General features: G+C 42.7%; 1 protein-coding gene across 2 annotated transcripts in view; it reads left to right on the top strand.

Moving 5' to 3' along the window:
- The window catches only part of PBX4 (PBX homeobox 4), a 42,407-nt gene that overhangs the window by 19,783 nt on the left and 9,249 nt on the right, over positions 1 to 13,375 (top strand). For both annotated transcript variants that reach the window (XM_081285187.1, XM_081285188.1), the window contains one exon: positions 958 to 1,031. In XM_081285187.1, coding sequence (XP_081141313.1) covers positions 958 to 1,031 — 74 coding nt within the window. The remainder of the gene's footprint in view (positions 1 to 957; positions 1,032 to 13,375) is intronic.

The raw sequence follows: 13,375 nt of genomic DNA, 5'->3' as shown, positions 1-13,375 counted from the left end.
AAATATCATCTGGTGCACCGAATTGTGGTACTGCTGGCATATTTTTGCTGATGGTGTCACCAGTGATGCAATTTCCTTGCCAGCTCACCCCATGTTTATTGTGGTAATACTGGCATATCTTTGCTGATGGTGTCACCAGTGACGCAATTTTTCCAAAGGAGCCGTCAATTGGCTTGGTGTCGTGGCATTTCTGTATCCTCCTCCCTTCTACTAGTGATGGTCTAAATTTGGGGGCCAACAGAGGTGAGGCAAAGAACCTCACCCCCCCACTGGCACCAAGGCTAAATTTGGGGGCCAACAGAGGTGAGGCAAGAACCTCACCCCCCCACTGGTGCATAGGCCTATCCACAAGCATGGCTGAATGCTGGACCGGTAGTCAGCGACGGGTTGCTCTGATTACAGTGGATTCAACCTAAGACAGGAAGCTGACGCCTAAAGGTCAGTTCTCCCATGACGGGTAAGAACCATATGTTAAATTGGACAACCTACCAGGCACGGTCCCTAGCCACATTGCTTGTTGCTTAATTAAACAGAAGGGGGCAGATGCTAGGAGCCACAAGCAAATATACAATGTATGGCACCTTTGGTTGTAAAGTGACGCCAGCTAGCCACTGAGATGATTATGTTAAGATTTACATTCATATGCAAATTGGACTCCCGCTGTTCACCTTGGCCTGCTACCGGACTCATGTTACGGACTCATGTTACCAGACTCTTGGAGAGTTCCCATTGGTTGGGGAAGGATAGTAGGAGGAAATTCCGGGGGAGGTCCGGGGGACCCCGGGGTTCCGGTCGGCGCGCGGTTCCGGTCGGACACCCTCGTGGGAGGATCGGTTTTTGACTTGCTGGCGCTGAGAGTGTTAGCGGCTTTTTCAAAATAAAGTTTTGTTCCTGCTTGATTGGCTCGTGATTCTGTGCCCAGCCAAGACTGCGGCACCTCTGTTACCTATCTTTCAGAAAGTATGCTCTGAATTGCCATCGGATGAAGCCTGCCCTCTTCAGTGTGCTCTGTGAGATCAAGGAAAAGACAGGTAGGCCATTTCAAAGACACTTCTGTGTGAATCCAGGACCACAACAAGCATGAGCCTCAGGTTCTGGCTTATGTGTGTGGTAGGCAGTTTTACTCATTACATCTCTGGCAGCAGATGGTGGGTATGTTTTGTTTCTGCCTTATGGGTAGCTGGTCTCTGGTACATCACGGATTTATTTTGCAGTTTTTAACTAGAGAAATACTGTTACAAATAAGTAACAAGCAGCAGTGTTCTAGGAACTAAGAGGTACTATGACCTTCATTTGTATAGAAAAAAGAAAGATGGCAGAATTAGAAAAGTAGAATAATAACATTTTTTTTGCCTTTTTTAAGCATCCAAGATAATCCCCATGGAAGACTTTCACCACTGCAGATTGTTTTATTTAATATATATATATATATATATATATATCAGGGGCTGGGTTTGTAGCTCAGTGGTAGAGCTCTTGCCTCATACACATAAGGCACTGGATTCAATCCTCAGCACCACATAAAAATAAATAAATAAATAAAATATATTAATTAAAAAATTAAAAATTTTTTTTTGTTTTGAAGTTTTTACAGACTTACAGAAAAGTTGAAAAAATAATACAAAGAGGTATTGTGTACTCTTTTCCTAGCTTCCTTTAATGTCATCCCTTTAGAAATCATAGTATAATTAATGAAACCAGGAATTAACCTTTGGTACAGTAAATACTCTTTAACTAAACACAGACTTCATTCATAGTTACTCTTTTTTTTTTTTTTTTTTTGTGATACGGGGGATTGAACTCAGGAGTACTTTACCATGAGCTGCATCCCTACCCCTATTTATTTTTGAGACAGGGTCTTGCTAAGTTGCTTAGGACCTTGCTAAATTGCAGAGATCAGCCTCAAACTTGTGATCCTCCTGACTCAGCCTCTTGAGTCATTGGGATTATAGGCACAGACTATCACACCCACCTAATACTTACCTCTTTGGGCCCAGGATCCTGCCCAGCATCCCATATTGCATTTAGCCATGTCTCCTCTGATCTGTGACAGTTCCTTAGTTTTTCCCTCCATGATGGAGGGATATTGGATGAGAGCTGCTCAGCGATTTTGTAGAATGCCCCTCAAAGTGGTTTTCTCATGATTAGAATGAGGTTGTATATTCTTTGGCAGGAATTCCATGCTTCTTCAGTGCCTTGGGAGTAAGTGCTGTCAATATTTCCTGTCACTGATGGTGTTGACCTTGATCACTTGGTCAAGTTTAATTCTAATTTGAAGTTAGTTTATAAGAGAGATCACAGAATAAGATGAATATGTTATTGAAGCCAGAGTTCACTGCAGAAAGGTTGTCACTTGATTTCTTAGAATGAGTTCATCTCTTGAGGTCAGCTATTTGAATTTTGTATGTTAACTTAAAGCATGGCATTTCAGGTATCCTGGGGCTAATAGAAATGTGTACATTATACAAAAAAGTATTTTTTTTTTCTCTGAACACAATTTTAATGCAAGATTGACATGTACTTAACAGGTACAGTGGCTAAGAGCAATGATAGGGCCTGAATTTTGGCTTTGCCTTTAGCTGCATGATCCTCACATGTGACTGAACCTTTCTCTGTCCTTGCTCTTCCTTTTTGATTTGGGAACAGTGATTATAGTTTGCTCATAGTTGCGGAGAACTGTTGAGGATTGTGTAAGGTAACCTATGAAGAAATTCAGTTTTAAACCTGCATTTAAGTTTTCCTTAAATGCTACAAGGACATTATATTCTTTTAACCCCACATTTCAAGTATTCTTGGCGGGGTAAAGTGTACATTACATGCAATTTACCATTATAGCTATTTTTTTACTGTGTTTTAAGCACTCTATGCATACTAATTTGTTTAATAACTCTAGAAGTTACATAAATTATACAGATAGGGAGACTTGAAATAAGAATGGTACTTGCCCAAAAGCACATAATTAGTAAAAGGGGAGGGTCTAGAATTTCCACTCATTCAGTCTGTGACCAGAGTTGCACCCTTTGTGTGTGTGTGTGTGTGTATGTGTGTGGTACTGAGAATTGAACCCAGGGGTACTTTACCACTGAGCTACATCCCCAGCCCTTTTAACTTTTTTAAATTTTTGAGACAGGATCTTGCAGAGTTGCTTAGGTCCTCACTAAATTGCTAAAGCTGGCCTTGAATTTGCAATTCTCCTACCTCAGCCTCCCAAGTTGCTAGGATTGCAGGTATACACCACTGCACCTGTCTCAGAGTTGCACTCTTGACTAATTTCTCTCATTCTTGAATAAATATTCCTTTCAAGGAGAAAAAGCCAATAATTCAAAAGTTAATTAAACCAGTCAATTCTTAATCTAATTCTGATTAGATTAATATTGTGGGGGCTGGGGATGTGGCTCAAGCGGTAGCGCGCTCGCCTGGTTCGATCCTCAGCACCACATACAAACAAAGATGTTGTGTCTGCCGAAAACTAGAAATAAATATTAAAAATTCTATCTCTCTCTCTCCTTCTCTCTCTCTCGCTCTCTCTTAAAAAAAAAAAAAGATTAATATTGTGACATTTAGATAGATGTTCAGTATACAAGAGTAATCCATGAAGTTCAGTAACCAGCACTGAGGGAAGTTGAGCCTCTGTGTTAGTCAGCTTTCCATCACTGTGACAAAATACCTGAGATAAACAGCTTATGAAGAAGAAAGGAGCCAGGCACAGTGGCACATGCCTGTAATCCCAGTGGCTCGGGAGGCTGAGGTAGGAGGATCGAGGGTTCAGAGCCAGCCTCAGCAACAGCAAGGTGCTAAGCAACTCTGTGAGACCCTGTCTCTAAATAAAATACAAAATAGGGCTGGGGATGTAGCTCAATGGTCAAGTGCCCCTGAGTTCAATCCCTGATTCCCCCCCCCCAAAAAAAGAAGAAAGGATTATTTTGGCTCACAGCTTCAGAGGTTTCATTTCATGTTTAGTTGGCCCTGTTGCTTTTGGACCTGTGGCAAAGCAGCACATCATGGTGGGAGAATGTGTCAGAGGAAACCACTTACCTCATAGCAGTTGGCAAGCAGAGAGAAAGGATGGTACAAGATTTCAGTATCCCTTTCAGGGTCACCCTCCCACCTCCATAAGACCAGAAGATTACCAACTAACTCCCATCTCTCCCAGTAGCACCACAGGGGACAAAGCCTTTGGGGGACACTTTCCAAATCATAGCAGCCTCCATAGCCTTATAGGGATGGACAGGAACATGAAGTTCAGCATCTTGTACTTTCAGTCACCTGAAGATGAAAATTTTAACATAGTGGAGAAATATCATATGCTGCTAATATTGTCTGCTTTGCAATGTAGAGTTGATGTAATCCCAAAATGACAGTTGGGCTAAAGTAAGGCTTTTAAGGTGTACAGTTGTCGCCTGAATAAATGAAAGAGCGCTCTAGATGAATTCACTAATGCTATTTCTGTAACCCATTGAATGCCAAATATTTCCACTGTATTCTATCCAAAATTAGCTGATTAGGAATTGAGAATTTAAACTAATTGCTTAAGGGTACTATTGGCAAGTCCAGGAAAAAAATATTTTCCTCCTCTCTTGTCCAAAGCACAAGAAAAGTAAGAGGCTTTGCACCATTCTGTCCTTAGCTCCAGCTCAAAGCCGTCAGTCAGGAATGTTGATACAGCAAAACAATTATCCATTATTTACTTCATGTCCAGCTCACAATTCCAGATGTAGACATCTGCCTTCCTCCATCCTGTTTCCCCAGAGACCACAAGATCTAAACTGGAAATTTGCAGAATTCCTTTTTATTTGCTTTTCATTTCTGTGTGTGTGTGTGTGTGCGCGCGCGTGTGCACACCTGCACGTACTTTACTGGCAATTGAATCCAGGGCTTTGCACATGCTAGGCAAGTGCTCTACCACTGGGCTACATCCCCAGTCCTTTTTATTAATTTGAGACAGGGTCGTACTAAGTTGCTGAGGCTGACCTTGAATTTGCAGTCCTTCTGCCTCAGCCTCCAAAGTAGCTGGGATTATAGGTGTGTGCCACCATACCTGGCCAGACTTCTTTTTAAAGTTTTTCCTTTTTCTTTGTAATAGGTGTTCTGTTGGAAGCTCTGAGACGATGTAAATACTCCATTCCTCATTAACTTTTTTGTTTAATCATTTATTTTGTATCAGGATGGATTCAGAGTCCTGTTTTTTCAGTCAGGTACCATCATCATTTACTTTGATGCTCAAATTGTCCCACATTTGACTAGTGGGAGCCCCTTCAAGATGGCTTCTTGTCCTTCTGACCCGTCTGCAACATCCTTTGAGCACTTCCTTACTGGTGGCCATTACATTTGCCAGGCTCCTATTTTCTGTTTTCTCTGACCCAACTGGCATCAGCTAGTTCTCCAAGGAGCCCTGGCTACATTTAGAGTAGATCTTGGTCCTGTATGTGCTTATTGTTCTCAGGGTGTCGCTACTTCCAGACACAGGATACAGAGCTGAGGAGTATTGTGGGTGATATGTATATGTACACACATCTATTTTTATATATCTGTATACATTGAAACCTGTATTTGTTCTAATATCTTTAATTCTGGTTCACCACTGTAGTGTTCATTCTGTTTTTCCTCTTTTCCAGTCTGTAACTCCTTTCTCTAGCAGAGAGAACCCCAGTTCTCTTATCCTCAGTGTATTTGCTTAATTGGTCTCCCTCCCACCCTCACCCCTAGGTATACCTCTACTCACATATCCCTCTCTCTGGCCCCATGCCCACCTCCAGGCCACAGCTACTGATAGCTTCCTTGTGACCCCTTTTGGAATGACACCCAGCACCAACTTGTCCTCCACAGACACCCCCTAGTCTGCTAGGCTGTGATGCTTGGAACTTCTCTACCCCTACTCAGATGCCTGTCTCATGTGTATGAATGTCTGGTGACCTAGGAACAAATGTTATAGCTTCCAGCAAATGGAAACACAAAAATTCAGCTTTCTTAGGGACACACACACAAGCCTCTCACTAGCAATAACTTGTTTTTTTTTTTTTTAAAGATAGAGTGAGAGAGGAGAGAGAGAGAGAGAATTTTTTTTAATATTTATTTTTTAGCTATCGGCGGACACAACATCCCTGTTTTTGTATGTGGTGCTGAGGATCGAACCCGGGCTGCACGCATGCCAGGTGAGCGCGCTACCGCTTGAGCCACATCCCCAGCCCCAATAACTTGGTTTTAAGCAAGTTTGCCTTCAAGCCACTGACAGCACTCGCTGCTAGTGCTTCAGCATTCTGCATGATGGCCTGCAGACAGTGGTCCTGTACCTACATGAGCCTTGTCTCCCAAATCCTCCTTCCCAGAAACAGCTCTCCTTCTAGGTATCCAGGGAACACCAAAAAGTTCTCCTTGTGAGAGAACTTCAAATATAGTTAAGAGGACCAGATGCTGGCCACAGTCTCTGCCGAAACCTTGGGGCCAGGTGCCTTGCAGAATTCAGAAGTGTTGGACTTGAGGTTGACAATCACATTGTTGTTCCTTCTGAGGACTGAGGCAAGGTCTGAATTCAAACAGTGGTGTTTGGCATGAGAACAGGAACACTCTCACATGTTGGTGCAGGTCAGGCTTTCCCTCCATATGAACTTAGGTGCCACTTTGTGTGGGGCTGAATACCAGAGGCCCCTTTAAGAGCTATCAACTACTCTGCAGACTGCTTTGTCTTCCTGTGCTGTGACTGCCCCCTGTACTGATCCCAAGCGTACAACCAGGTTTCAGTTGGGTCAGTTCTGTGTTCATCCTGTCTTGCTATGAACCCTTGCTATGCTGTGGGAGCCAAGTAAGCTCCTTGCAGAGAAGTGTAAATAGTTCATAACAGGGAACACCCTGTTACTTCCTGACTGCTGGTGCTGGCCTTGTTAGTGGTTGGCAGGCACAAGCAACCTATCTCGCTTCCCTTCCTCATCAGCTAGTCAGATCTATTGCAGCTGCAAGCTTGTGATCTGTAGGTTCAGCCTCCTGATGGAGATCTCGCGGTGCTCATAGGGCCTTCTTCCTGTCCCAGTAGTTACGCTTTGGGCCAGCATGTGACTTCTGATACTCAGATCCCTTTCTTATTGGCTGTATCCATTTTATTTAGGACTTTTCTAAGAGTGGATTCCCTGGAGCTGGGGAGTTATTTTCCAGATGTCCTTTCCTGGCCCCCAGTCTAATGACTCATAATTCAAGACTCTGATATAATCTGCCAAGTAGCTCAGGGGATTTGTAGACTGGAGCAGTGGTCCCTCCAGGCAGCAGTTAAGCCACCCCATCCAGGAAGGTGGATGTGTCAGATGGTGGTGACAGCAGTCTTGCAAATAAGGTAAAAGGCTTTTTTTAAGGTTATTTGCTTTAAGTGGGAGGCTGTGTAGCATGTATATCTCAGTAAAGGTGTTATCAGCTTAAGGACTAATGGTGTTAATAGAGGCCCTCTCTAGGATTTGTTTTTGCCTTAAGGCCATAGTACACACTAATTGTACTGGGAACTACTTTGTTGTATCCCACCATGTTTTGGAGCTGGGATTTTACCACTGCTACATCCCCAACCCCCTCTTTTTTTTTTTTTTTTTGTTTGTTTTGAGACAGTGTCTTACTAAGTTGCCAAGGCGTCCCTCAAACTTGTGATTCTCTACCTCAGCCCTCCCTGTCACTGGGATTATAGGCGTGCACCACTGCACCCAGCTGGAACTACTTTGTTCTTGTAAAGTAACATTTTCTGGCAGCACACACCATGTCCCTGATCTATCATGTGCTTGGCACACAGTGGATACCAGTGAATTTATCAGAAAATACTCAGCAGTCCAATTCAGAACATCATTCACATCAGGTCCTTGGACAGTTTCCTTAGGAGTTGTGAGGGTATCAGCTGACCTGAAGACCTTTAATTCACAGACTGGAGATTGGAAGGACAGGGTTACTGTGTCTGCTGCTGGCCTCTCACTCTCTCCACCCCCAAAAGACTCAGCTAAATAAAGGCCACACCTTATAGTGACTATAGCCCAGTTTGTGAAGCTTCTAGACTTTTTCTCATGGCTCCCATTAGTTTTCTTTCTTTCTTTTTTGGTGGTACTGGGGATGAACCGTGGAGTGCTCTACCACTGGGCTATATCCCCAGCCCATTTCATTTTTAATTTTTACATAGGGTCTCACTAAATTGCTCAGACTGGCCTTGAACTTGTGATCCTCATTCTGCCTCAGCCTCCCGAGTCACTGGGATTAAAGATGTGTGCCACTGTGTTCAGCAGTGCTGCTCTTCTTTTCTGTGGCTCTTAAAAGTTTGCAAATCCCCCATGAGAGGATGGACTCATTTTTCCAGTTATTTGACCCGGCTGTGTTTTCTGTTACTGCACCTTGATGTCTTTTCCTTTTCCCTTGAAGCTGACACAAGCAAGGAAAACAGCCCAGGAAAACCAGCCTAAAAAACTGCACATCATTTTTACTCTGTCAGCAGTTCATGTGGTAGTTTATACTTGATTTTAGCCAAAAGACCAAGAAGTGATCATGTAGTTTATTACAGAATTGCAGACCTTTAATTATCAAACATGCAAGAATATTAAGATGAAAATAATTTGCATACTTTGTTCTAATTCTAGCACCTTGAGTTGTGTTGTATTTTAATTAAGGATTAATTTGATATAACTTTGTATATATGATAATACTTTGATTTGATGAGGGTCTAGTGTGTGGCAGCCATGATTTCAGAAACTGATGGGTGTTTGCTAAAGAAATATCTTTTCAGTTGGGTGTAGTGGCACATCTGTAATCCCAGGGACTTGGGAGGCTGAGGCATGAGGATCACAAATTATAGGCCATCCTGGGCAATTTATTAATCTCAAAATTAAAAGGGACTGGAGATATAGTTCAGTGGTAGCACACCACTGGGGTCAATCTTCAGAATGACAAAAAACAATACAAAACAAAACAAACAAAAAAAACCCAGAATCCCTTGAAGAATTAATTGTCTTTTTACCTTTGGTTCTTTGAGGACAAGGGAAGCTAGAGCTGATGAAAGTTGAGCTAACATTCTGAGCCTTCTACTTTTCCCAGTATCTTTGTTTCACTAGGAGAGAAAAATTAAAAACAACTTAGGTTATGTTCCTGTGTTAGTTTCCTGGGCTGCCATAACAAATGCCACCTACAGAGCTGAGCCTCCCTGCGGCTTCCCTAGCCTGCCAGTCAGGAGCCCTGGGGGAGCTGAGAGGCACATCTGAAATGCTCTTGAACGAGCCACAGGTAATGAGCTTGCTATAATCGATGGCAACAAATGTCTAATGAACACAATTATGCCAACATTGGTGCACTGGGAAGACGAACAACGCTGAGGGAGGGAGCTGTGGGCTGGAGGAGCAGTGACAAAGGGCAGATGACACTGTCCATACAGGTCCAGTGAAGTCCAAGTGCATGTGCTTGGGATATTAAGTTTTGCTCTGACTAATGCATTTATGCTGCAAAAATATATAACTATAAGGAAATAAGGCATGTAGCATGTGATTGCCTCTCCTATGGCACACTTAGGAGATGCACACAGTTAACTACACAGGGCCCCAGAGTGACAGGTGTGTTGTCAGTGCCTGAATTCATTCATATCTGGGCAGTTCAGGTCTTTCACAACTAAAATGCTGTGGAAGTATGTGTCCTAGAAATACGTCTTTGTTTATAGGTGTCCTTGTATGATAAGTTCTCAGAACAGAAATTTGAAGATCAAGTTATGCACGTATTCAGTATCAATCAGCATTTCAAAATTATCCTCCAGAAAGGAGAAATATGTGTGTGTGTGTGGGGGGGGTGTATGTGTGTGTGTGTAATTTTTTGGGGTACTTGGGGATTTAACCTAGGGGTAATTTACCACTAAGTCATATCCCCAGCCCTTTCTTTTCTTTTTTAATTCTTCTCAGCCCTTTTTATTTTTTATTTTAAGACAGAGTCTCAGCTGGGCACAGCAGCGCATGCCTGTAATCCCATCATCTTGGGAGGCTAAGGCAGGAGGATCACAAGTTCAAAGTCAGCCTCAGCAACAATGAGGCGCTAAGCAACTCAGTGAGACCCTGTCTCTAAGTAAAATACAAAAGAGGACTGGGGGGGCTGGGGATGTGGCTCAAGCGGTAGCGTGCTCGCCTGGCATGCGTGCGGCCCAGGTTCGATCCTCAGCACCACATACCAACAAAGATGTTGTGTCCGCCTAGAACTAAAAAAAAAATAAATATTAAAAATTCTCTCTCTCTCCCCTCTCTCTCCTCTCTCACTCTCTCTTTAAAAAAAACAACAAAAAAAAAAACAAAAAAACAAAAAAAAAAGAGGACTGGGGATGGGGCTCAGTGGTTGAGTACCCTTGAATTCAATCCCCAGTACCTGGCCCCCACAAAAATAAAGAATCTCACTAAGTCACTGAATTGCTTAAGGCCTCTCTAAGTTGCTAAGGCTGGCTTTGAACTTGTGATCCTCCTGCCTCAGCTCCCGAACCACTGGGATTACAGGCATGTGCCACCAAGCCTAGCAGAAAGTCTATATTTTTTTAAGTCCTCAACATCTAGTGTGGTACCTGATTGTGATGAATCCCTAGATATTTGCTGTTGGATAAATAAATAAATAGATAAATATCTAAACAGATAAGTAATAATCCATGTGCCTAGCAGCAGCTCTTTATCACACACAGGGACACACACTTTCATTAAGCCACATTTTCCATGATTGACAACTCCTTTCCTTAATTTAGTCAAACCTGTAATGGAAAATAGGAAAGTGGCTTCTCATTTGTTTGACCTTCAGATGGGAAGACTATTCTAGATTGCCCTAGTAGGCCCAGACATTTCACAAGGGCACAGAAAAGTGGAAGAGGAAGGCAGGAGAAGGGCCAGATAATGGGCCCTTATCATGAGAAGGACTCGTGCTTCTGATGTGGCTTTGAGATAAAAGAAGATAGCCAGAAGGAAAGGAAGAAGACCAGGGAGGGCTTGGAAAAGCCAAAAAAGGCAAGGAAACAGACTTTCCCAGAGCCTCAAAGTAAGTCAGCCCTGCTGGCACTCTGACTTCAGCCCAGTGAGACCTGTATCAGACTTCCGACCCACAGAGCTAGGAGATAATGCAGTTACATTGTTTTGTTTTTCAATATTTTTTTTAGTTGTAGTTGGACACAGTACCTTTATTATTATTTATTTATTTATTTTTATGTGGTGCCGAGGTTCGAACCCAGGGCCCCACACTTGCTAGGTGAGCACTCTATTGCTTAGCTACGACTCCAGCCCTGCAGTTACATCATTTTAATCTACCAACTTTGTGGTAGTTTGTCACAGCAACAAGAAGAACCTCATCACTTTAATGTTATTAAAAAGTCTTTGAAAACATGGTTGTTGGTGGACTCATAAGATTATCTTATGAATTTTCCTGTGGATCTACCATAATTTACTTAACCAATTCCATGATCCCATGCATTAGCTGTTTTGGCCACTTCTAATTTGCGTAATTGTTGAACAGACAATTCGTGTGGCTAATTTGCACCATGGATGTTCCCTGCTGAGTGCTTGTTAGGTAAATCTGCACCGTCTCTGTTGCTGTGTTCCACCATCCATTCTGCTTTGAAAATTTAACCGAGTGTATAGATGCTTCTTGCAGTCTTCTAACTTTTTTTAATATTGCTTATTGAAACCTTGAGTAAAGCATAATTTGAGAGAGGATAGTTGCTATTCTATATTAAGTTTTAGTTTTCTGCAGGGTATGTTATAGTTAAAGCATCGTCCCAGGGTTTCATAAATTGACTTCCAGACCACTCACATATAATCGAATCAAGCCTTTATTGAAGCACACCGGTGGTGACTGACCAGAACATAAAGCTGTTCCTCTGATCAGCCCTGCACAATTGCAAGGGCACTCCGTATAAGCCTGAAAACCACAAAAGGGACATTTGGGGGTATAGCCAATGCAAGCAAGCCAAGTTACAGAAGAAGGAGAGTGCAGTCAGGTGGCGGGACACTTAGCCAATCACAATTAGCCCAGTCACCCCAGTTCCAGAAACAGAGCCCCGATACCCTAGTTACAGAAACAATGCCCCATCAGGTAGTTCCGTGTTCTTAAAGATTTCTATAGCAAAAGGGAAAGAACATATTGCCCCAGTCATGACTCTTCTACTTGGCATGGTTGTTTTATAAAATGCAGTTACAAAATGGAGTCACTTTGGCTTGACTATCACAGGTATGGTGGCACATGCCTGGAATCCCTGCAGCTCCAGAGGCTGAGGCAGGAGGATTTCAGGTTCAAAGCCAGCCTTAGCCACTTAGCAAGGTTGTAAGCAACCTAGTGAGACCCTGTCTCAAAATAAAATTAAAAAGGGCTAGGGATGTGGCTCAGTGGTTAAATGCCCTTGAGTTCAATCCCTGGTACCCATAAAAAAAAATCAGTTTTGTGATCTGACCTTAGATATGCTAATTTTTTCCTTTTATAATCTGTTGTATGTGTACTTAGCACTAAGTGTTGAAGTGACTATCTCTAAGGAAAATTCCTATTCTATATCCCTTGTGCTCCTTCAGTTTTAACTAGTGAGTTTTTAACAGAAATATTCTTCAGGTCTTTGGGAAATAAGAAAGATACTTGAAAGTTACTAAATATCTATATGATATGATTAAACTGAATTGTTGTTTGATTACTTGTCAGTCAGCAGTTGATAGTAGTAAGAAAGCCCATTTCCAAGAAAACATATTTGTTTTTTTGGAAAGGCAAAACTCGCTTGATATTACCATCTCCTTCCCCCATGGGAAGGTAGGGGTCTCCCATCCCTTCAGGAAACACCTGTGCCCTACTCTTCCACCTCTTTCTCTGTAGCCACAGACATTTCTCTGTCATCAAGAAGCAAAGAGCCAGGCATGGTGGCACTGCCTGTATCCCTGCTACCTGTGCGGTAGAGACAAGAGGATCTCTTGAGCCCAGGAGTTGGGGGCCAGCCTGAGCAATGTAGCCAGATCCCGTCTCTTTAAAAACAAAAAGACAAATAAGACCCAGATGGCCCAAAGACTACCCTCCTCAGGCCTGACCCTCACTCTGTAGCTCCTGCCATGGTGTCTCCCTCCCCCCCACTGCATTGCTTTCACATTTCTCTGGAACTTTCTAGACAGATGCTATCCCCACCTACCTCAGCAATTGCTTTTGCAGAAGTTAGTGATACTCTCCTAATGACTAAGTCCACTTTTTGGTTTTGTTCTCGTTTTTATTTTGAGCCATATCCGCAGCCCTTTTTAATTTTTTTTTTTTTTTTTTTTTTTAAATTTAGAGACAGGGTCTCACTGAGTTGCTTAGGGCCTTGCTAACTTGCAATCCTCCTACTTCAGCCTCCCAAGCTACTGGGATTACAGGTGGGTGCCACTGTGCCTGGCTGATTAAACTTGCTTTT

Source organism: Spermophilus citellus (assembly GCF_964194105.1).
Source record: "Spermophilus citellus genome assembly, chromosome: 3".
Lineage (NCBI taxonomy): Eukaryota > Metazoa > Chordata > Mammalia > Rodentia > Sciuridae > Spermophilus > Spermophilus citellus.
This window is presented reverse-complemented; position numbering and strand designations above follow the sequence as displayed.